Source organism: Phacochoerus africanus, chromosome 11 (genome assembly GCF_016906955.1).
Source record: "Phacochoerus africanus isolate WHEZ1 chromosome 11, ROS_Pafr_v1, whole genome shotgun sequence".
Lineage (NCBI taxonomy): Eukaryota > Metazoa > Chordata > Mammalia > Artiodactyla > Suidae > Phacochoerus > Phacochoerus africanus.
The window spans coordinates 50,358,176-50,384,319 of record NC_062554.1 but is presented as its reverse complement, the minus strand read 5'-3'; the positions used below and the strand labels follow the sequence as shown (position 1 = coordinate 50,384,319).

Sequence of the window (26,144 nt, the reverse complement as noted above, 5' to 3'; positions counted from 1 at the left end):
TTTGCAGGTTTGATCCCTAGCCTCACTCGGTGGGTTAAGGCTCTGGCATTGCCATGAGCTGTGATGTAGGTGGCAGACTCGGCTGGGATTTAGCGTTGCTGTGGCTGTGGTGTAAGCGGGCAGCAACAGCTCCGATTAGACCCCTAGCCTGGGAACCTCCATAAGCTAGAAGATGTGGCCCTAAAAAGACAAAAGACAAAAAACAAAACAAAACAAAAAGCAGTAGACAAGTAGCACTGGGTCTACTTTGTGGGTCTTCTCGAGCAGGTTGGGACCCTGAAGCATCTCTCAGATTCTCAGGTCTCTGCTTCTGCTAATCTGGAAGTCAGTGCTCAAAGGGTCCCAGAGGGTCCTTTTGCCTCCTCCACAGCTTCTTCATGGCCGTGATCACTTCCTTATTTCTCAAGGTATAGATGGCAGGATTCAGCATGGGAGTGACCATCGTGTACAGCACAGAGACCACCTTGTCCATGGGGAATGTTCGAAATGGCCTTGCGTAGATATAGACGCAAGGCACAAAGATTAAGGTCACCACTGCAATGTGGGAGGCACAGGTGGACAAGGCTTTGCTGCGGCCCTCCCGCGAGTGGCTTCGGAGCATGACTAGCAGTGCTGTGTAGGATCCCAGGAGCACCAGAAAACATAGCAGGGTTACCAGGCCATTGTTGGACACCATCAGAAGCTCTAAGACAAAGGTATCCGTGCAGGCCAATTTGATGAGCTGAGGTACATCACAGTAAAAGTTGTCCAGCTTGTCAGGGCCACAGAATGGCAGCTGCATGGTCAGTCCAACCTGTACAATGGAGTGGATGAAGCCCCCTACCCAGGAGGCTGCCATGAGAAGCCCACAGACTGTCCGATTCATAATGAGCGTGTAGCGCAGGGGCTGGGAAATGGCAACATAGCGGTCATACGCCATGACCGTCAGCAGAAAGATCTTGATGCCACCAGTGAAGTGGAAGAAGAAGAGCTGAGTCAGGCAGCCACCAAAGGAAATGATGGGATTGCCTAAGAGCAAGTCAACCAGCATCCTAGGCGCTGTGATAGATGAGTAGCAAAAGTCCAGGAAAGAAAGATTGCCTAAGAGAAAGTACATGGTTGTGTGCAGGCGTGGGTCAGAGGTCACTATGGCCACAATAAGGAGATTTCCAGTTACAGTCATAAGATATACAACAGAGAAGACGATGAAGAAGAAGAATCGGAGCTCCCATACTTGAGAGAGCCCCAGGAGGACGAAACCTGTCACCTGGGAATGGTTTGTTGGGTTCATCTGCTTGGTAAGACCTGGTAAGTGAACCTGCTGAGGAAAGTGGACATAGTCATCATGGGATCCACAGGCTTCTCTGAAAGAATTTCCTCTTGCCTCACTGGAGAAAAGAATCCCATCTATTGTAAAAAGACTGCTGCAAGTGGTTCTATAGGACAACCAGCATTTGTACATCATATATTGGTGAAATCAAACACCAGGGTCACAAAACTCAGGATAGCACTCATGCTATTTATGGCTTATGAAAATCAAAAGCAATCAGCACTCAAAAATTGAAAACTGGTATTTAGAGGAAATATCGTTAAACTGGGAGTGAATTTTGATTTTCGCAGTAACTAGTTATATAAACAGAACAGCCTTCTCTAATTCTCTAAGCCTCACTTCCCTCACCTAGGATATAAATCAGCCAAAATGTTGGCCAAAAATCCTGTACTTTAATGTTTTACAACTACACGTGGCCTTTATGTAGAAAACCTGATAAATTCCCACACATCAGATATTTAGACAGTGTTTCCATGAGGTGCTGGATCTCTCATTTATATCCACAATGAAAAGGGCAAGTTTCCCATTATACCCCTGGGAAAATATTCAGTTGCCTTCTGAGCTAGCTCTACATTGGATATATTTTTTCCACTATAGGACTTTCATCCTAGAAGAATGTTAAATTATGAGCAAGGGAAAACACAAAACACTATTGCTGCACATTATTTTCTAACCTTTGATAAGAAAACATATGGGAAGTTCCCATTGTGGCTCAGTGAAAACGAATCAACGAGCATCCATGAAGATGCAGGTTCAATCCCTGGCCTCACCTAGTGGGTTAAGGATAAGGCATTGCTGTGAGCTGTGGTGTAGTTTGCTCTGATCCTTTGTTGCTGTGGCTGTGGTGTAGGCCAGTGGCTGCAGCTCCAATTCAACCCCTAGCCTGGGAATCTCCATGTGCCACGGGTGAGGCCCTAAAAAGACAAAAAAAAAAAAAAAAAAAGAAAGAAAGAAAACATGTGGAAGAAAAGTCTTTCTATCCCATATCTCTGGGAAACCCAGAGAAACAATAATCCCTTGTTTCCCCTAGGGAAATATAGAGAAGAGCATCTAGAATATTAAATCACTCCCAGAGAGTTTGATTATATTAATTTCAGGGAACTTATGCAAGGAGTATTTCTTATTCATCTGAGAAATAGTAAGAGGAGGCCATAGTATTTGATTAAAGTTGAAAAATCACTATCTCAATGCAATACTGCCTCAACATTTGAAAATCTTGGAAATAAAGGTGTTTTAGATATTGAAATATTTTAAAAGACATTAAGAAAGCTGGCTATTTACAAGAGTCCTGGAGTGAATCTCTTTATATCTCTTAATAGAAATGTCAAGTATCAATCCAAATTTAACTTAATTTTAAATATGGCTTGTCACTTATATTTTTCTTTATTTCTTTGTTCATTCAATGTGTTTTTTAACTCGATGAATTTTATTACATTTATAGTTGTACAACAATCACCACAACTCAATTTTATAGCATTTCCATCCCAACCCCCCAGTGTTTTATTAGGCACCTTCTATTTACTCAGCACTGTGAAAACACTTAGGATTTTAAAAGAATAAAACAAATAATTTAATGCAACTCTAAATTTACCACACAGATACAGAGTTCCCATTTGGCTCAGGGGGCTAAGGACTCAGTATGGCTGTCAGCTGCAGCATAGGTTGCAGATGTGTCTCAGATCCAGTGTTGCCAAAGCTGTGGCATAGGCCTCAGCTGCAGTTCCAATTCAACTCCTAGCTGGAAAATTCCATATGCCACAGGCACAGCCATTAAAAAAAAAAAAAAAAGGCAAAAAAGGACACAAGAGCCAAATGACCAAAGTGAACAAAGCTAAAGCAATTTACATAAAATAAGAATTGGAGTTCCCATCGTGGTGCAGTGGTTAACAAATCTGACTAGGAACCATGAGGTTGCAGGTTCGGTCCCTGCCCTTGCTCAGTGGGTTAAGGACCCGGCATTTCCATAAGCTGTGGTGTAGGTCACAGACGAGGCTCGGATCCCGCGTTGCTGTGGCTGTGGCGTAGGCCTGCGGCTACAGTTCCGATTTGACCCCTAGCCTGGGAACCTCCATATGCCGTGGGAGCAGCCCTAGAAGGGGTAAAAAGACAAAAAAAAATAAAAAATAAAAAAAAAAGAACTGGATTATAATCCAAAAGGTAAAATAAACATATTTAATATAAATAAATGATTGAATAAACAAACTAATGGGGGAGAAGAGACACATCTCCCTCGAAGAATTCCAAATAATTTAGGTAGATACTGTCCTCAAGGAGATGAAGCAAACTCCCACTCTAAGGATAAACTAAACATATTAAGTTTCTCCCCAAGTATGGAAAGTGGGGAAGAAATAATAAGTTTCCATTGAGGAAAAACACTACCTCAGCCAGGTAACTACAATTGTACCAACAGTGACATCATGTTGATATTATCTATCTCTGATATGTGTGATATTTATATGACATATAACTGACAGGATATCACTGCAAAGTAGGGTTTATCTCAGAAAAATAAGTATAGTTTAACATTAAAATGCAGATAATGCAAATTACCATATAAATAGAATAAAAGAAAATTGTATGATCATTTCATTTGATATGGAAAATGCATGTAGCAAACTTCAACATTGACTCATAACAGTTAAAAATACAAAGACATAAACTCAACCTAATAAAAGGTACCTACAAAAGCCTATAATCTGCTTTATATGTAATGGTGAAATATTAAATATTTTCTCCCAGGTCAAGGAAAAAGAAATTACTGCCCTTCTCACCAATATAAAAGAAATAAAAGATATAATGATTCAAAGTGGTCAAATTGTACCTATATGCAAACAATATAATTGTTTATGGATAAAATCCCAAGGAAGACAAAATAACTAATAAATATAGCAAGACTATGTTAGAATAATGTAATATATATTAATAATATTATAATATATATAATATAATATGTATTCTATGTATAATAGAATACATAGCCAAAATAAAAATGCATTTGAATGTCTTGATACTAGAAACAAACATTTGGGAGACAGAAATTTAAGTTTTTTCACTTAATATTTTAAAATTAGATTGACATAAGACTTGCAAGCCCACTACAATGAAAACTACAAAAACTGCAAAACATTTCTGAAAGAAATGAAACTATATGTAAATAAATGGAGAGATGCTATAGAATTTTTAAGGTTATACATAACAATAAATAACAGTATTAATAGCTAACAAGTATTGAACTTAGATACTGTGTCAGGCACTGTGCTAAGAGCTTTACAAATATTATATCATTAATTCCTCATGATAGCTCATGATTTAGATACTTTTTATATCTCAGATAACAAAATTGAGACACAGAAAATAAGAATAATTTGGCTTAGAATCTGGCCCAGGAGATATAAATCTGGAGCTAGGCTCAGTCATTCTGTTATGGGGCAGAATTTCCAAAAGCGAGGCACAAGGATCACTAATAGATCATGAGATCACTAAATACCAAATACAAATTATTTTTATTGAGTGTCTGTTTTATTATTGTGTGGTTGGAAATACTGCCTGTTATATTACACCTATAATAGGGATATTTGCTTAAAACAGATCTAAAGTAGGTAGTTCCAGAGTAGTCCACTACAAATAGTCATCCACAAGAATCACATGTGAGACACCTAGGCTTGTCCATGATTGTTCTACTACATGGAAGGTACACAGGCAAGATTTAAGGTCTTTATTATCCTTGGGCTGACGATAAGACAAATTACTAGGTACATTTTCTCCTTGAATTTTCACAGAAGAAAAGGAAGAACTCAAGGAAAAGTTTTCTTTTTACCATACCGGGAGAGTCACCTAATGCTGGATCTCCAGCTTATCATTCAAAAGTGAAGCTCATCGGGAGAAAATTCCACCCCTGATCACAGAGCTTAAATCAGTTCTTTACTGTCTTATTTGAAATATGAGCAGAGAGCAAAGAATCACCATTTAGTAAAAACTTCAACTCAAAAAAAAAGCTAAATAGGAGTTCCCACTGTGGCACAGTGGGTTAAGAACCTGACTGAAGCAGCTCAGGTTGCTGTGGAGGTGTGGGTCAATCTCCAGCCCAGCCCAGGGGGATAAAGGATTTAGCATTGCTGCAGCTGAAGCAGAGGTTACAGTTGTGGCTCAGATTCAATCCCTGGCCAATGAACTTCCATATTGCTGTGGTTGTGGATATTAAAAAAAAAAAAAAAAAGCAAAATAAACAATTTGAAAAACAAGTTTTGGAGGAAAAAGAGATAACACAGGGAGCAAAAGGAAACTTCAAAAAAGTGTGTAAGATCCTCAGAGTGAGACGAAAAGAAATAACCAAAAATCAAGAACAGAATGTTATCAAAAAGATCTATCAGGAGTTCCCGTCGTGGCGCAGTGGTTAACGAATCCGACTAGGAACCATGAGGTGGCGGGTTCGGTCCCTGCCCTTGCTCAGTGGGTTAACGATCCAGCGTTGCCGTGAGCTGTGGTGTAGGTTGCAGACGCGGCTCGGATCCCGCGTTGCTGTGGCTCTGGCGTAGGCCAGTGGCTACAGCTCCGATTCCACCCCTAGCCTGGGAATCTCCATATGCCGCGGGAGCAGCCCAAGAAATAGCAACAACAACAACAACAAAGACAAAAGACAAAAAAAAAAAAAAAAAAGATCTATCAGCTAACAACAAAGAACTCTTGAACACTAAAAGATTGACACCCAAAATTAAAATTTTTAGTAGGAAGTTTGAAAAAGAAAGTCAAGAAAACATTCCAGAAATTAGCGGAAAATAACGAAGGAAAAGATACAAAAATCACACGATCAATTTAGGAAGTGCCATATCTGACTAAGAGGAGTTCCTGAAAGATAGCAGAGAGGAGAGAAAATGGAGAGAAAGAAATTATTTATAGAGAGTAAAATGGAAAAGAAAAAAAAAACAGAACTAAAAGATAAAAATCTCCAGATTAGATTAGATCCTCTAAATATTTCTCCAATGACTGGAGAAATACCAACTAACTCACTCTCTGATAAAAGTTGGGAACATTTTCCAGAAGCAAAAAAAAAAAAAAAAAAAATCAAAAAGTCTAGATTTCGTAACAACACAGGACACTAGATCAATGGAGAAATACCTTCGACATTCCAACAGAAAATGACTCTCATCCAGAAATTCTCAAATTGGCCAAAATATTACTCAAAAGGGAGGATAGAAAAAAAAACTTTTTTTAACCCATTGTGCCACAAGTGGGAACTATGAAAAAAAAAAAAAAAAGGCATTTTAGGCACTCAAGTTCTCAGAAAAATTTTCAGGAACCTACTGATGGCTATGTTTCAACAGAATGGAATAAATCAAGAAAGAAGAAAATATAAGTGTATAGGAAAGTGACTCCAACTGAAAGACATCAGCTGTAAAGATCTAAAAGACCCCAAAGTGCACCTGGGATGCTGCTCAAAAATGTAAAGTCCACGGAATCCAGTATATTTCCAAATGCAGTACACATGACTCTTCGAAACCTAGCCCTATCCTTGCAAAAGCTGGCACCTCATCAGAAAAGCTAAATTGGGAGTTCCCGTCGTGGCGCAGTGGTTAACAAATCCGACTAGGAACCATGGGGTTGCGGGTTCGGTCCCTGCCCTTGCTCAGTGGGTTAACGATCCAGCGTTGCCGTGAGCTGTGGTGTAGGTTGCAGACGCGGCTCGGATCCCGCGTTGCCTGTGGCTCTGGTGTAGGCCAGTGGCTGCAGCTCCGATTCGACCCCTAGCCTGGGAACCTCCATATGCCGCAGAAGCGGCCCAAAGAAATAGCTAAAAAGACAAAAAAAAAAAAAAAAAGCTAAATTGTTCAATATCCTCAAAAGTGCCAAACTAGCAAGTAAAACCAGATTACAAGTGATTGGGTAGGTATATCTGACTACCAAAGTCTCCTAGACATTGTTGACAAAGGCTAAAGGAAACTATCGGTTAGAAACAAGGGAATGAAGAAAGGAATGTAATTATAAACTTAAACGGCAAACTACTTTAACTGGCCTATTTAACAAACAGAAGAAGGGGAAGAGAACTCTACCAGAAGCTCTTACTCCTAAAAAAACTTCAAAATATGCAGGTCATCACTAGGACTATAATCTTACCTTCTAAATTCTCCAACTTGGGGGAAGTAAAAGGGATGATGACCAAGAGTTAAAAACAGCTGCAGTAAAGCAACACCAAAATCCAGCTTCCCACTTACGAGAGTATTTCATCTCTTCTTCATGCTTAGCAATGGAATATGTGCTTAGAAATGGCCTATAAAAATTATCCTTGAAAATATGGTCTTTACCACATTGCTATACCCTTCACTGGGTTATAAAAACTGCCTACATTGCACTGAAAGATGTTTTCTCAGGTAACCCGCCTTTAAAATACATTGAGTAATATACAGAGCATGAGTCTATCAAAGGCCGATGCTCAAAAGACTAGTTTCACTTATAAACTTTCCAGAAATTCTTCAAGCAATAGCATGTGCAATTAACATACTGTTTCCTAACAATCATGCTGAAATTTCCTTTCAGCTGGTAAGGCAGGTTTCTTAATCATTTGAATACCTTCTAATCTCAAAGTAGACTGGAATACTCACTCCACTCACAGTGAACTCTACCATGAACAATAAATCAATATTTTTAAAAATTTTTATCAGTTTAGTAATTTGTATTTTTAAAGGAATTTGTTCATGTCATCTACACTGTGAAATTTATTGATATAAAGTTGCACATTACTCTTTTAATGTCTGTAGCATTCTGTTTGTGGAACTAGAAATGTTAAAAAAAAAAAAAAAAAAAGGAGTTGGTCCATCTGTTAGGACCACTACTTCTCTTGCTTGATAAACAGAATGAACTGATTTGAAGAGACAAGTTTCCCATTATTTAAATGTTCATTCATTTACAGAAAAATCATGAACCCAAGTGAAATTATTAACTACTTAATTAATTAGCATGCTAGAAAAATATAAACCAAGCAAATATACTGAGAAGCAATTAATATACTAATAATAGATGAAATAAGATTAATAGCATATATTTTATCAATAGATAGGGATAAAAAGTACAGTCTGACAAGATATTAACAGTCTTAGAGATTTATATACCTATCAACATAGTTTCAATATATGTTTTTTAAAATACATTAAAATTACAAGAAAAAAATAAATGATAATTCCAGAGGTAAGAAACTACTAAATCATGTATTAAAAAAATAGGTAAACCTATAATGGAGTTTGAATGACACTGTTGACCAACATAAAATAATAAATATAAAAAAGTGTATTCCCCAAAACAGTGACATTCTTTTCAAATACCTATGTGTTTTTCCAAAAAAAAATTGCTCATGTATTATGCCATAGAGAAAATTCCAGTAAAATCTAAGTGGCAGAATTTCTGCTATATCATTAGAAAATTAGCAGTGAAAAAGTCTAGGCAAAAAAATCATGCACTGAGAAATTTAAGTATTTCTTTTAACTAATTTTTTGATTTAAGAAAAACTCAAATGTAAATTTTAAATATATTTAGAAAGTAACTGTAAGAGTACTATATATCAAATATTTGCAGACAGTCAGAAAAATAGTAGGAAGAAAATTGTACCCATAATTTTCCATATTTTAAAATAAAAAGGAAAATACATGAATTAAGAATCCAACGAAAGAAACTTAAAAAAAAGAAAAAAATAGAGTCAAAAGAGCAGCTACCTCTCCCATTCCAGCATCAAATGAAAACTATGGACATCATTAATTTTAAAAGGCTCTTTCTTTAAAAAAAATAATAGCCTAGAGACAAATATCTGGCAAGTTTAAACAAGATGAAAAAGGAAATATATATACACAGCAGTAGGAACTGCCAAAAAAGCAAACTATAAAGAGATTATATTTTTAAGAAAATTGTGTGAAATTTACAAGAATAAATTTAGGAATCTAGTGAAATGGGTAACATTCTAGGAAAATATAAATAAACCACTGTTAATGTGGAAAACATGATTATGCAAATAATAAAATAAATTGTAAAGTTTGTCAAAGATTCTCCCTTAAAAGCAGGATGTTTTACAGGGAAGATCTACCCAACCATCAGGTTGTAGATTATTCCTACACTGCACGGAGGAGGCCAGTAACTCAATAAGTATTTGTTGAATGGATAAAAGTGCTATGAACTGTTAGCAGCAATAAAGATGGCGACCATCTCTATTGCCTTGATAGCAGTCATGCAATGCTACTATCACAACCAGAAAAAAATGACCACACATCCAATAAGGGAAGCTATACATTAACCTCTACATGAACAGAGGATTAAATTCTAAATCAAATATTGAAAAATCAAATTCAGGCAGAGGATTAAAATAACCATAGTTGGAGTTCCCGTCACGGCGCAGTGGTTAACGAATCCGACTAGGAACCATGAGGATGAGGGTTCGGTCCCTGCCCTTGCTCAGTGGGTTAACGATCCGGCGTTGCTGTGAGCTGTGGTGTAGGTTGCAGACGCAGCTCGGATCCCGCGTTGCTGTGGCTCTGGCGTAGGCCAGTGGCTACAGCTCCGATTGGACCCCTATCCTGGGAACCTCCATATGCCGCGGGAGCGGCCCAAGAAATAGCAAAAAAAAAAGACAAAAAAAAACAAACCATAGTTATGCATACACAATGAGTATACAATTGGCTTTTCCATCTTCCAGAAAAAGTTTTAGAAAAAGCAAGAAAATAGGCTATACTCTCATTTTCAATAATAAAAAATACTACGAAGTACACAAAATAAACCAAATGTCTAAGACCTATATGAAATAAAAATCTAAAACTTAATTAATTTTATACTTACCTGAAACATATGCCATATTTTAAAGGCTAAGAAGCCACAATATATTTTAAGATATGTGTAATACCTTTATAATTTCAAATTAGCCAAAATGCCAATGGTAACTTTGGAGAAATTCAACAGGATATGTCTAAGTTCATCTAAAAAAGGAATATTTTTAAATATTAAGATGGATTTTGCACACTAACAGATATTTAAAAGAGCAATTAAAGTGATGCAATGTTATAGATTAGGATATAAGGAAGGGTAAATGAAATAAAAGTTCAGAAACATATACATACACAAATTTATATATTATATTTGGGTACTTAACATATGATAAAAGTATTTCAAATTAATGGACACAGTATGAACTATTGAGATAAGGACTTCTGACAAATCTCTTAGAAAAAAATAAGGTTTGTGCACCTTGTCCATAAAAAATAAGTTCCTGGTGAGTTATACATTTAAATTTAAATAATATATATAACATAAAAGTTTTAGAATATAGGAGACTTCTTATAAACCTGGAGTAGGTAGGCTTTTCTAAGCAAGACACAAAAATCCAAAGTTATAAAGGAAACAACAAACAGAAAAATATGTGTAAAATTAAAAACTTGGGAATATTGTTCACACTGGGAACTAAAGACAAAAGGAAGCTTACAAACTTGGCAGAAAATATGAAAAGCATAGGATACCAAGCCTTATGGTAAACAAAGGATTAATATCTATAAAATATAAATGCCTCCTACCAATCAATAAGGGCAGAAGGATAAGTATGGAAAGATAATTCATAGAAGAAATGAATACAAATACCCAGTAAGCACATTTAAAAAATGCCCAACCACAGAGGTAGACCAGAATACATGGCTTAACTGAAACAATAATACATCGATTTTCATCTATAATTGAGACAAAACATTTAAAAGGCTAACAATTGTTTTTAAAAGTGTGAAGAAACAGACATTTAATATCATTTCAGTGTACACCAGTATTACATTTTGGAAAGTAATTTGGTAGTTCCTATTCAAAATTTAAATGAGCAGATATTTGACTGAGGAATTCCACTTCTAGGAATCTTCTTTACTAGTGGAAAAAATGTTTAAATAATAGTAGATTATGAAAATTGTATAAAGTGTATAATAAATCCTCTTTCTGCTTTTAAAAGCTTTATTTTTGTATATGTACATATATAAAAGTATATAGAAGTCTTCTGAAGGACATAAAATTGTTGAGTGTTTACCTCCAGAGAGACGATTGACATTATAAAGAGGATGAGCTCAAGAATTTCTATTTTTTCACTCTGTGTGTTTCCATAGTGTTCAATTATTTTGCTTTTATTGATTAGGATTCATTTATTATTTGTATATTTAAAAATCAAAAAATATATTTTTGTTAACAAAACGGAGCCCTCATTCTCTCTTCGCAGTGACCCTCTGCAATATAAAACAGCTCTGAGTGCTCCACTTCACAGCGAGGATAGCTGAGGAACAAAGTACTTATATAAGTAAACTGACTTCCTGAAAAATCTCTAGCTGGTGATGATCTAGGTCTAGAACCATGCCTTCTGATTCCTGGTCTTTTTTCTTTTTTTTTTCTTTTTTGGTCTTTTTTTAGGGCCGCGCCCGAGTCTTCGACCTACACCACAGCTCACCTCATTGCCAATCCTTAACCCACAGAGTGAAGCCAGGGATTGAACCCACAAACTCATGGTTCCTGGTCGGATTCGTTTCCGCTGCACCACGACAGGAACTCCTGATTCCTGGTCTTAATTTTTTTTTTCTAAAAGAAACTTAGCACGTTTCCCCCACAGGATTATTTTAGTAACACATTAGTTTCTGAAGCCATAATTTTTAAATAAGATAAAGCCTCATTTTTTACCCTGATAGATCTGAAAACAGGCTTCTCCCAGTGGAATGCTCTGATCTCCTTGCAAGGACCAGATGCCTGGTTTAAAATGGGAAAATATCGATTTTCTGCCCCATCTACTTTGCTTCCTGCTTGTCTCTCTATCTGCCCATGTGAAACTCCTCTACTGATGAACCCAGCATACTGAGAGTTGGCTCTCAACTCAAACTAAAATAGCATACTGTTAAATGAAATATATTCTTATTCTCTTGAAGAATATACCTTCATAAGGGCCCAGAAGGCCAGATTTGATTTTAGAATTCTTTGTCACCAAAGAGCTCTCCTCTGGACTGGGAAAGGATGGAAACAGGTGACAAAATGGAAAGAGGCAACCTCATTCCTCTTGCTTTCTCTTCACCCCCTGGCTCCATCCTGCACGTGAGGGGCCTCCACTGTACATCTGTGCACTCCAGCTGCACATTCAAACTGTCTCCTGTCCCACTACCCCAAAAAGAACAGTGTTGGCTGTCCCTCAGACCTGGGGGTACACTTACATATGTCACCAGCCATCTTTAGGAATGTAGCCCTGGAAAAGACTCTGGAGGTGGCATCAGGGCCATTTGGACAGAGTCCTGAAGCCCGGAAGGCACCATAGGCTACAGCTGGGCACTTCCCCATGGCCCCTCCATGCCTTGCCCCAGGTGAGGCCAGGTGGTGAGAGGAGGGTTCTGGGCAACAATCCTCTCAGCCCGAGTCTAACGGTGCATCCAACAAACTGAGTGCCTACTTATACAAAACGGTTCTCGCTAGTATATGTTTTTTCAGTAAATCTATTTCAATGACACCTGAAGAAAAATTTAAAGAAATATTAAAAATTAAAAATAAATACCATAAAAATACACGAGGTAGGGTAAACCTGGAAAAAAATAACTGGGAGGCATTTTTCTATTTGTTCAAACTCTCACCTTTCAAAAATATTTCAGATCGAATGACAATCAGTTTATGCTGCCCAATATAGTCATCCCTAGCCACATGTGACAATTTAAAATTACATAAAATTTACTAATCAGTTTTTAAGTTGCATCAGTTGCATTTCAAGGGCTCTCAATAGTACCATGTGGCTGGGAGCTACCGTACTGAACGGTGAAGACGGAACATTTCCATCATCACGGAGTTCTTATTCACTGAACAGCTGTGAACAAAAAAAAGCAAATACCATTTTGACCTTCAAAAAGACTTTCAGCAATGACATTGATAAAAACGAAGCAATGACCCTGAAGGTTAGCTTGATTTGTTGTCAGTTTTAAAATCACTATCAGTGGATCCCTATACTAAATAAGTTATTTAGAAAATTGTAATATAGGCAATTGTTTCAAATAATCTTGTTCCTGACAGGAAACATTTTGTAAGATCAACTTCAAAAGCTTGAATTACTGAACAAGCTGTTCTTCCTGCAATTGGGTAGTTTGGATTCAAGATCCTGTGAACAGCCTGACAAAAGCCTATATTCTTCTGGAAACTACATCCGAGACCTTGGATTCTAATTCTAGTTTTGCACTAATAAATGTGCCTTTAGGGAAAGTTCAACTTTAATTTTCCTGTCAGTGAAGTGGAAATGATGACACTACACTCAATTTGCCTCACTGAGCTATTTTAAGTATTATATGTAAATTAATAAATAGGTATGATTTTTTTCCAAACCTTTGTATGGTTTTCTTGGTTTTTTTTGGTTTTTTGTCTTTTGTCCTTTTAGGGCCACACCAGCGGCATGTGGAGGCTCCTAGGCTAGGGTTCTAATCAGAGCTGTTGCTGCCGGCCACAGCCACAGCCATAGCCACGCCAGATCCGAGCCGCATCTGCGACCTACAACACAGCTCATGGCAACGCTGGATCCCTAACCCGCCAAGCGAGGCCAGGGATCAAACCTGCAAGTTCATGGTTCCTAGTCGGATTCATTTTCGCTGCGCCATGACGGAAACTTCCCTCTATATGGTTTTAAGCAGATTCTCTGTTACAGATGAGCTTAAGATAGGAAAGGGAGTTTACCCTAGTTCATCATACCTGAAACCTTTCCTTAGACTTGGTGGAAATGTCACTGTTATATATCTTATAGCTGGAAATGTAAATATAAATTCTAGATTTTTAAATTAACATAGGAGGTTGTTCTTCAGCACGTATTTTTAGGTATAATTCTGTACCTAAATGTGTGAATTTTCCATTCAATCCAATTCAGTGATCATTCAGTCTCAGAATATTTTGTGTAAGCAGGGAGAAAATGCAACAACAAAAATAGTGGATAAGTTATATCCAAGATCTCTACCTTCTTTTCCATTATTTTAGATTAACACTTTGTAAATTAAGAATAAACTAAAAATTAAATTTCAAATGTGATTTCTCTAAAAAATTATAGATACAGGGCTATTGGGAGAGAAAAGTTTTCTTTTCCTTGGAGGAATAAGCAGGGCAGGAGTATGTTTCATTCATTTCAGGATCTCTACTTCCAGATGCTAAAGGATGCTCATTAGCCATAACTTTTGCTAACACTATAAAAGCAAGCTTTGATAGAGAGTATGTTCTCAGGATCACCAGTAGAGACCTGGCTTTGGGATCCATTAACTGTGAACTCCTGATTAAAGTGGCTTAATTGCTCTGAATTTAATCTGTATAATGTGGGCAAGGATGACTACTTTGCAGTTTTCAAAACTGTAAAATGAGAATAGCATCCATCCTGTAGGGTTAGTTTTGACAAGAAATTAGGCAATACATAGAAAGCTTTTAGCCTACTGCCTAGATGACTACTACATAATAATATCTTGAATGTAAATAAATGGTAGATTTATCTTTAAATTTAGAAAGTATTTTTTTTTTTGTCTTTTGTCTTTTTGTTGTTGTTGTTGCTATTTCTTGGGCCGCTCCCACGGCATATGGAGGTCCCCAGGCTAGGGGTTGAATCGGAGCTGTAGCCACCGGCCTACGCCAGAGCCACAGCAACGCGGGATCCGAGCCGCCTCTGCAACCTACACCACAGCTCACGGCAACGCCGGATCGTTAACCCACTGAGCAAGGGCAGGGACCGAACCCGCAACCTCATGGTTCCTAGTCGGATTCGTTAACCACTGCGCCACGACGGGAACTCCTAGAAAGTATTTTTAACTCAGAAACAGGTGCGGACAGAAGTGATACATTTCAGAGGGAAGGGACAGATTAAGAAAATATATGGAAATGAGACAGTAGAGGGAATGTCTGGATGAAGTCAGAATATCTTGCTTGTAATAGAAATAGTGCTAAGAGATAATATAGGAAAAGTAGATAGAGGACAGATTGTAACCCAATATCAGGTAAATGTGAGGTTGACAAGTTCCTATTTTAAATGGAGTTTATAAGCAAAGGAGTGAGGAAATCAAACAGGAATTAGTACTTCCTAGCTGTGGCATTTCAATGTCCTATATAAGTAAAAATTTTAAATTTGTGAATTTTCTTTGGCCAGTAGAATTACAGATACTTAAAAACTTCTGTTTAACTATTCTAGTTAAGTGAACTCGAATTGCTATTTAAAGAGAAAATAGTATAATTTTAAATCTTATTCCTCATCCTAAAAGTAAAGGGACCATAGTAGGGAAAATGGTCTTAGACTCGTATACAAAGTCACTCTAATGGAGTTGAGGCCCAGAGAAGTGAAATGACATGCTAAATTCTCAAGGTTATAAGACAGGAGATAGATGGACTCCAGGGTAGGCTATTTACAACTAGCCTCCTGCTTATACTTGAGACAGGAGATAGGTAGGCTCCAAGACAGACATTTACAACCAGCCACCCATTTATATTTCAAGATAGAAATAAAAACAGGAGGAAGGTAAATAACTGGACTTTGCCTGCTGTGCACACTTTAATGGCAAGGGCAGAAAGGGGCTAAGCCCTTCTTGGGCAAAAGATCAAGATACTTCCCATCCTTGGAGTCAGGGAGACCCCAACTACACATGTGCAGAAAGACTCAAAAAAGTGAAGGGGCAACAGGCCAGAATAAGTCCTGGAAATCTTCCCATATTCCCTTGCTCTGAAATCCATCTTGGCTAAAAGATATGCATGCATATCAGAGAGGGCCCTGGGTTCAATCAGGTGTGAGAAACAAAGCAAGATAATTGACCAAAGGAAAACAAAGACAGGGAAAATTGCCCCTTTATAAGTGATTTAAATCACCCCCTTAGTATACTTGCCACTAGCAGGGGCTCCATACTCTTCCTTGTGCTGTTTTGCTTCCAAACTGCTTCCCGTGTTCTCTTCTACTTGTTGTACTGTATCTCTGACCTGTTTTTACCATCTTTGCCTGCTTGAAACATTCTTGCTTTCAACAGGGGGCAAGAATCAGGGCAATTCTGCTTTTACCCTTTAGCCCCTGGTGGTCTAATGGCTAAGATTCCTATTTTCACCCAGGCTGCCCAAGTTCCTCTCCTGAGCAAGGAACTAAGATCTGGCTTCAAGCCATCACTCCCTCCTGTCCCTCTGAGATCAGTTAGTAGCACAGCCAAGATCATGTTCTATGTTGTATCCTTCCAAAGGGTAATTTCAGGATCAAACAACTCCAAAAGAATGAGAAAAAGCCTAAGAAATACATGATACAGCTGTGGTTCACTTACCCAAAGCTTTTCATTTGAGATGTCCCAATAGCCATCATAGATATATAAATACAGGTCAAAATATTTGATTGCAAAGATACCATCCAGCCCTTGAGAGAGAGGGCTGTGGGGACTGGAAGATGGCTAATTTTAGTGCAAAGGGCTTACTGACAGAACAAGCATGGGGCAGGCCAACCTGCCTAGTATTCTTCAAAGCCAAATGTCACTGGGGACCACACCCAGGACCAGACCATGGAAGGACAATGACTCAAGTCAACAATCCCTGTAGGATAAATTAATTGCTTTTCCTCTAGTTTGTAAGATTTTTCTGCATCACAGTATTCAGCCCGAATATTCAAAGAATAAATTTGTAATTATTTGTCTCCAGATTTTCTTTTCCCCCTTCTCCTGGATCTTATAACTATGTAAATGACCATATGGATCAAAGATTTAAATGCATAAAATAAATCAACACAAGGGTTCACTGAGAAAGTAAGAGTTTCAGCCCACTCCCTCAAATCTGCTCCTCAATCTGACTTTATTGTTCTCTACTAATTACTTTTTGTATAATTATTCTTGTTAAAATGTTTAAAGGTCATTCATGTATTTAATAATATTTTATACATATTAATGAGGCAAATTACATACTACACAAAAATCTTAAATTTGTGGATGTTTTAGAACATATTCTTCAGAGATTTGCACATTGTACTGAATGCTTGCTACATACTGATTTTCAGAAAATTTAGTCCAATTGAGGTATGTGAGATGTTCAATCTCGCTACACATTTTGCTGTCAATAATTACCAATCTTTACATTATTTTCAATGGAATTTTCTAAAAATATGATTTAAGTATGTATTTTTAAGTATTATTGAAGATTATTATTTTTGTCTTAAAAGTTCTTCCATAACTTTCATATTGATATTGGTGTTTCTCTGTACTTTGCCCAGATTTCCCATGCATTGTTTGTTTTTATAGTTTTCATTTACCCTGTGAGTTAAGAATTAAATATTATTTACATATAAATAAGCACACATTTCCATGTCTACATGGATGTAAATGTATATATATGTAAATAGGAATGTGTGCATTTAAATATATTTGTGTTGACAATATGTATTTATAATTTATACACATTTTTATGTTTGTGACTGTTTGGCAATCAAGACTACACTTTTTTGCCCTTTAAATATTATTTCATAGTGGGTTTTTTTCATGTTTAGAAAGGCCTCTCCCATTCCAATTTTCATTTTATATTACCTAGATTTTATTTCAGTTTTTGTCACTTTATTTTCACTTAAATCTATAAATGATGTAGGCATTTCTTAGGTGAAGAGCTAACACTATTTTTCTAACAAATTATGTTTTCAAACTCATTTATTGCATAATTAACTCTTTGCCATTGGTTGGTGATACTTCTTTTATTATATACCAGGTTTTTCCACATATATCAAGATTTGTTCCAAGAATATTGAGTTCCTTGAAGTTTCTTGTCAGTTGAACCTGTCTCAACAGTACAACTTTGTTTTTAAATAATACATTCATGTGCATTTCATTTGCTTGAAATTAGCCATAAATTCAGAAAACTTAGATAACAGTGATAGCAAGCATCTGTCTTCTCTCATTTTCATTTCATTTATAGCTTTTTTGTTGTTAAGGTAAAATCACTTTATGACTAGATTATTAAATATCTTGAAGACTTTTTTTGTTGTTGCTGCTTTGGTAATCTTTTTAATTGCATTTTCCAAGTGTCTATAGGTAGTTTATAGATATACAATTGATTTTTATATGACATTGTTATTTGTATCTTTGCCAAATTGTCTTCTTATAACTTCCTTGTAGATTTCCTAGGGTGTTCACTATAAACCATTATGTCATCTGTAAATGGAGACAGCTATATTTCTTTCCTACTAATGTTTATCTCTTTATTTCTTATTCTGTTTTGCTGTACTAGCTGCGAAGTCTAATACAATATTGAACACAAGTGATGAGAGTTCCCAGTCTTAGGGGAAGAAGTATTAGGTCCTTCGTCATTACGTATGATATTGGCTATAATTGTTTAGCAGTTGCCTCTTACCATACTGAGAAAAAAAATCCTTCGATTTTGCCAAAAGATTCTTTCATGAATGTATGATCACTTTTGTCAAATGAGATGATCATATTATTTTCCTCTTTGTTAATGTGGTCATTACATTGATTGATATCTTATTGTTAAAACAGTCTTGATTCCTAATGTAAACCTCTCTTGGATCCCAGTGTGTTATTGTTTTCATCTACTGCTGGAATCAATTTGCTAATATTTGGTTTAAGGTTTTTGCAGAAAGATTTATGAGAGATATTGATCTATTATTGCCTCTTCTTACAAAGTATGTGTCTGTATAATGTTGATCATCTAATTGAGTGTTCTAGACTCCAGTCCCTTCTGAAAAAGTTATACAAAACTAGTGTTTCCTTCTTGAATGAGTAATAGTATTTACAAGTGAAATCAACTGAGCTTGGAATTCACACGATGAAAACGTTTTATATTACAAGATCATTTTTTTACAATGATTGAGGTTTTCTTCAGGCTTTTCAGGTTTTCTCCAGATGATTTCCAGGTTTTCTTCAGGTGATTCAGGTTTTCTCTTTTTCCTGCATTTGTGTTTTTAGCAGTCTCTCTCTCTTTTTGCTTTTTAGGGCCCACTTGTGGCTTATAGAAGTCCCCAGGCTAGGGATCAAATCAGAGTTATAACTGCTGGCCTATGCCACAGCCACAGCAATGTGGGATCCAAGCCACATCTGCAATTTACACCACAGCTCAGGGCAATGCCAGATCCCCGTCCCAGTGATCGAGGTCAAGGATCAAACCTGCATCCTCATGGATACTAGTCAGATTCATTTCTGCTGCACCACAACAAGAACTCTGTCTTTCCAGGCATTTGTCCATTTCATGTAAGTTATAGAATTTATTGCCCAATAAGTTCGTGTAGAATCCTTCCATTCTAGCCATCTCACATCTGTGGGCTCTGCCTGATGTCCTCTCTTTCATTCCTGATACTGATTTAAGTTTTGTCTTAAGCAAGAAAAATGCTCAAATATCAAAAACTACAGCGACCTACTTAGGCTTCATTCTCATAGAAGGTCAGAGAAGCCCACCCCAGGATATCAAAGAAGCCATTTGCCCAGCCCCTCCCAAAACTAGAAGACATCCTAGATGTTTCCTGAGAATGGCTGAGTTTTATACTTAGGTTGGAAACCTAAGTATAGTCAAATAGCTAGGCCTCTGTATGCAAAGTTGAAAAGATGCTGATCCTTTTGAATGTAATTCAGAAAGCAAACTGATCTTTCAAGAATTGAAGAAACAATTACTTCAGCCCCCTGCCTTGGCCCTCCCAAATTCATCTAAACTCTTTGACCTTACTCTCATGAGAGAAAGAAAATCGCTTTTGGGGTATTAGCTCAAAAACTGGTCGTTGCTTATTTCTCTAAGCAATTAGGGGATGACCTCCTTGCCTATGGGCAGTAGCAGCTATTCTAACCCTGCTAAAAGGAGGCTGAGAAGTTAATACATTTGGTCAGCCAATCACTATATGGACTCCACAACAGACTCAGGATTTAGTAAGTTCGAAGAAAAGAGAATGGCTATACCCTGAAGGTTGATTCAAATTCAAGTTGTGTTTTAAGACAACTCAGTGACTACCAAAAGTACCTCTCACATGCTAAGACTTAGCACTCTGATACCCACAGAAAAAGATCCCTCTGGGGCACAACTGTATAGAAACAATAGACAATCTATTCCAGTAGCCTTGACCTAAGTGAGCCTCTCCAAACACCAAGGAGGAATGGTTCACAGGTTTTTTTTCATTTTGTTTTGTTTTGTTTGCTTTCTAGGGCCACACCTGGACATATGGAGGTTCCCAGGCTAGGGGTCTCATCGGAGCTACAGCCGCTGGCCTATGATACAGCCCCAGCAACACCAGATCCGAGCCACTTCTGCAACCTACACCACAGCTCATGGCAACGACAGATCCTTAACTCACTGAGCAAGCCCAGGGATCAAACCCACATCCTCATGGATCCTAGTCAGGCTGGTTAACCACCAATCCATGATGGAAACTCCCAGAGAAGTTTTATGAAGGAAGGGAAAAGACTGGTAGCACATGCAGTAACCTCTGGACCCAAATCATAGGAGCAAGTTGCCTATCCCTAGGAATTCTGTCTAAAAGGCAGAGCTGATAACCCTGGAGACAGGGAAGCCTTAGAGTTCAGGACAGGGAAGATCTTAAATTTTTACACAGATTCCTGGTATGTGTGAGCCATCCTATGTCCATATGGGGCTGTTACTGCAGAGAATAAACAAGGGAAACATGGGTGAAACATACTGCAGCTCTTAGAAGCAGCACAGCTTCCAAAAAAAGGTGGTGTGATACATTGTAGGGTCACCAAAGGTGGATGCAGAGTAATAAAAGGAGACAACAAGGTAAAGGCAAACGTAAAAAGGATGGCCCTAGAACCGTTAATTTGGCAATTACCCTCATACTTCAAAAGCCAGATCCATCCAATTATTCCCCAATCTATACAAAGGAAGAATTAGACAATGCCCAGAAATGGGGCTTCAATAGTGATCTAGGAGGCCATGGGTGGCTAGTTAGTGATCATGGGCAATTCTTCTTTCCCCAAACTACAGCTTGTCAAGCCATCAGGGAGGTTCATCAAGGTCATGGTAACTCCTGGCATGCAAAGCACAATCAGTCAAGATTTAATGCAATCCCTATCAAATTACCCATGACATTTTTCACAGAACTAGGAAAAAATAATCCAAAAATTTATACGGAACCATAACAGACCCAGAATTGCCAAAGCAATCCTCAGGGGGAAAAGACAGGAAGGCATAACCCTCCCAGTGTTCAGACAATACGATAAAGCTATAGTAATCAAAACAGTGTGGTATTGGCACAAATACCAATATATGGATCAATGGAGCAGAAGAGAGAGTCCAGAAATAAACCCATGTATCTATGGTAAATTAATCTTTGACAAAGGAGAGAAGAATATTAAACGGAAAAAAGTTCTTTAGCAGTGGTGCTGGAGAAATTGAAGAGCTGCATGTAAATCGATAAAATTAGAACACTCCCTCACACCATGGACAAAAATAAACCTCAAAATGGCTTAAAGACTTGAATATAAGGCATGACACCATAAAACTCCTAGAAGGGAACACAGGTAAAACATGTGTTCATACATGATAGACGATAAGAAATGTATATATATTATAACTGAGTTACTTTGCTGCACAGCAGAAATTGGCATAGCACTATAAATCAACTATACTTCAATAAAAAGAAAAAAACAGTGTAATCACTCAGATATGTGAGACGCCACATTTGCACAATGAACAATCCCAGCAAGATTACCCAAAGGCCCCAGATAAGGCCCATTCAGACCAGAGGGACATATCCTGGGGAAGACTGGTAGATTCATTTTCCTGCTGTAACAAGAGCACTGGGCAATTTCAGGTGCTAGTGGATACATTTTCAGAAAGGATAGAAGCATTTCCTGCTGTAACTTAAATGGCAGCTGAAGTGGCTAAAGCATTACTAAAAAAAAGTAATCCCCATGTTTGGACTCCCAGGATCCCTACAAAGCAATAAAGATCCAGCATTCGTGTCTAAGATGACAAAGGGGATAATAAATACGGACTTCACACTCAGCCTGGAGACTTCAGCCATCAGGAAAAGTAGAAAGGTCCAATCAGATCTTGACACAGGCCTTAGCCAAGTGATGTCAGGAAACTCAAGAAAAATGGATTAATTTGCTTTCAATTGCCCTGCTCCGCATGGGGTTACGTGTGTTTGAACTCCTGTATGGTAGACCCATTCCCCAAGTCCGAGAGAAGGGACACCTTAATTCCCTTGAAATGGAACAACTCAGATATGCCCTCCAGGTAGGAGAAAACCAGAAAAGCTCTCACAGAATATGGTGATCAGGTGCTCCCTGCACCTGACTAGCCCTCCTTCCAGCCAGGAGACTGGGTGCACCTAAGAACCTAGAAAACCAGGGCCCTGCAAGACCAGCTCACTCGTAAGTGGAATGGACCCCACTCCAGTGATCCTAACCACCCGTTCTGCCCTGAAGTTGTAGGGATCAATCTGTGGGTGCATCACACATGAGGGAAGAGGCACCTGAGCCCCAGCCTCCAGAGAGAAAACCTGAGGCAAGACCCCTTGACAACTCGTGTGACCCTCCAACCTGAAGCTTCCCTGCCAAAAAACAGCAAAGAGCAACCAGGGATATTCAGGCCCTGGCAGCGAGTTTCAACATCAGGGCACATTTTTGCCTACAGGCCAAAGACCAAGATATCTTCATTTTTAGGGAAAATTTGACATATGACCTTGATTCTCTTGCTAATATTTGGGCCACGCATCCTAAATTGTCTGGTGTCCTTTGTCTCCAAGAGGTTAGACCATTGGTAGTTGCTCAGGGAACAAATGGTTAGGGCCAAGGCCTGGTGACCATCATACATCTAAAGGCAGCTGGGGAGCAGTTCTGCTCCTCTCCCTGGGCTACCACGGTGCCTGTACTCAGCCAGAGGCAGTTACAAAAGAGGCCCTCAGCACTGCTCAAGAATGAGGTGCAGGACAATGAGCAGAGGAGGGCTCTGTCACCAGCAAAGCCCATTCGCAATTCCTGGGAAATAAAAACAGGATCTGGAAAATAAAGTCTAAACTTTCCCTTACCTTTGCGTTGTCTGTTTCCACTTGCTCACACAGGGCCAAATGCAGAGGCCCCACCGCCCCAGTGCTTCAGGCTAGAGTCCCTGGTGCTTAATGGCAATGCCGCCTGTGCTGGTCCCCTGTGGTCTGGAGCCTGAGCAGCAGTGGAGCCCCCACTAAGAACCCCACCCAGCCCCACAGCACTGGGAGACCCCTCCCAAGGCAGCTAGGCCCATGGCCATGGGGGGAGGGGGCGGGCAAGCTTGCAATCCGGAGAGCTCACCTCTGTATCCTCTGAACCCAACTCTGATTTGTTCTATTGGCTTAAGCAACACCAGGCAGGAGGACACTTTTGGGGACAGACTCAGGAGGGTCGGTAATTCTACATCCAAAAATTTTACCTTTTAAACCTGTACTAACATAAAAATTCTATTGAGGTAATTTGCATTCTCCTTTTTTTTGTATAAATCTTTAAAATTCATAATGTGGGAGTTCCCCTCGTGGTGCAACAGAAATGAATCTGACTAGCATCCATGAGGATGCAGGTTTGATCCCTGGCCTCGATCAGTGGGTTAAGGATCCAGTATTGCCATGAGCTGTGGTGTAGTCAAAGACCCCAATCTGATCCTGCATGGCTCTAGCAGCTATAGCTCTGATTTGACCCTTAGCCTGGGCACTTCCATGTGCCATGGGTCCGGCCCTAAAAAGCAAATAAATAAATGAATAAATTAAATTAAATTAATAATGCATTTTATAGTTAGAGCACATCTCAAATCAAACTAACCACGTTTCAAATATTTGGTGGCCCCATGTAGCTTCTGGCGACAGTATTGGCCAGCACAGTCTAGAATAATTTTTTTTGTTTTTTTGTCTTTTGTCCTTTTAGAGCTGCACCACGGCATAGGCTGGGGGGTCTAATCAGAGCTGTGGCCGCCAGCCTACGCCAGAGCCACAACGCAGGATCCGAGCCTCATCCGCAACCTACACCACAGCTCATGGGCAACGCCAAATCCTTAACCCACTGAGCAAGGCCAGGGATCAAACCTGCAACCCCATGGTTCCTTGTCAGATTCGTTAACCACTGAGCCAGGATGGGAACTCCAAGAATAATTTTTTTAATCTGATTTATATGTCAAGTCTAATTGCCCCTTTTTAAAGAAGGTAGCCATTAACACAGAAGTGGAAGAAAGAACACTGAGTCCAGAGTCAAAATACTGAGTTTCAACTCCAAGACTGAAGTGTAACATTCTACTCATCAGAGAGTCTCTCTGAGCTTCATGTTTTATTCTGTGAAAAATAATAAATGCTTCAAAGGACCATCATGCTAATTAAGACACTAAGTGTTTCCACAAGTGTTGTTTTCCTCTCGTGACACAGCGAAAACAAATCCAACTAGGAACCATGAGGTTGTGGGTTCAATCCTCGCCCTCACTGGGTTAAGGATCCAGCGTTGCAGTGAACCGTGGTATAGATCGCAGACGCGGCTAGGATGTAGCTCAGCTGCGGCTCTGGTGTAGGGTGGAGACTACAGTTCCGATTGGACTCCAAGCCTGGGAACCTCCTTACACAGCGGGTGAAGCCCTAACGGACAAAAACAAACAAACAAATAAAAAAAAAAAACCTAGAACTTTTATACACTGCTGGCTGAAGTGTAAATTGGCAAAAAAATAAATAGTTATTTGTCAATATTTAGGTAACTTCAAAATGAATACTCTCTCTGATATATCTATTCAGTCCTAGATAAACACCCACAAGAAACTCTAGCTCATGGACAGAGGCAGTTGTGTATAAGGATGTTCATAGCAGCACTATTCATAACAGAATAAAAGAAAATAACTAGATTTCCATCAACTGGAAAATAAGTATTTTACATTATATCTCTACAGTGGAAAGCTTAATAGTACTTTGAATAAATGAAGTAGAACAAAACTTATCAAAAAAATCACAAAACCCTAGAGTTCAGTGAACAAAGTGAGCTGCAAGAAATGATCTGTACAGGAGTTCCCGTCATGGCTCAGCCGTAACAAACCTGAGTAATATCCATGAGGATGCAGGTTCGATCCCTGGCCTTGCTCAGTGGGTTAGGGATACAGTGTTGCCGTGAGCTGTGATGTAGGTCACAGATGTGGCTTGGATCCCTCATTGCTGTGGCTGTGGCAGAGGCCAGCAGCTGTAGCTCTGATTCAACCCCTAGCCTGGGAACTTCTATATGATGTGGGTTCAGCCCTAAAAAGCAAAAAAAAAAAAAAAAAATCTGTACAGTATGACATTTAATGATCTTTGAATACTTGGAAAGCTAATCTATACAATTTTTATACATGCATAAAGTTATAGTAAAATTGATGTGAATGTAAAATGATCCAGCAATGTATCATTAAAAGTATTTTGTGGTGCTAAGGGAGGGAAATGAGATGACAAAAAAATTTGGAGGAACATCAGTTATGTCTATGATTAAATTTTAAAACATCTAAATCAAACAGGGCATAATGTCAAAAGTTCATAAAGTGGGGTGATGTGTACAGAGGTGTTTATCACATTGTTCTGTATTCTTTCTGAGTGTTTGAAATATGTCACAATAAAATAAGTGAGATATAAAGTAGTATGTATTTTTCTAAATCTCTGTGATGTAGGAGTAAACAATACAGCAAGTATTTGTTACATGACAATATTATACCAATAACATATTATTTAATGGTGGGACAAATAGAAGCTGGCCAAGATTTACAAAAAAAAAAAAAAATTTAAAGCCTTTTGGATATTCTAATAGACCCCAGCTGAGTCATAGTCATTTACACAAACCAAACAGAGACAAGATAGTTGGATACACACACAGCACATACACATAAGCTGTTTCCATTATGAGGAATATACACTGAAAAATAAACTGTCACA

The 26,144-nt window shown here is 38.4% G+C and overlaps 1 protein-coding gene and 1 non-coding gene across 2 annotated transcripts; both read right to left on the bottom strand.

Annotated features, from left to right (window-relative positions):
• Positions 1–325: 325 nt before the first annotated feature.
• On the bottom strand, positions 326–1,270 carry LOC125111757 (olfactory receptor 4D5). Its single transcript, XM_047753826.1, has one exon. It carries the CDS (start codon positions 1,268–1,270, stop codon positions 326–328), a length of 945 nt encoding a protein of 314 aa, XP_047609782.1.
• A 6,128-nt stretch (positions 1,271–7,398) lies between these two features.
• On the bottom strand, positions 7,399–7,605 carry LOC125112297 (small nucleolar RNA U3). Its single transcript, XR_007131092.1, has one exon. It is a non-coding gene; the product is annotated as a small nucleolar RNA U3 (small nucleolar RNA).
• Positions 7,606–26,144: the final 18,539 nt, after the last annotated feature.

What these genes read in the sequence shown, in the direction of transcription:
- LOC125111757 (XM_047753826.1), bottom strand. Translation starts at nt 1,270, where the DNA reads ATGAACCCAACAAACCATTCCCAGGTGACAGGTTTCGTCCTCCTGGGG.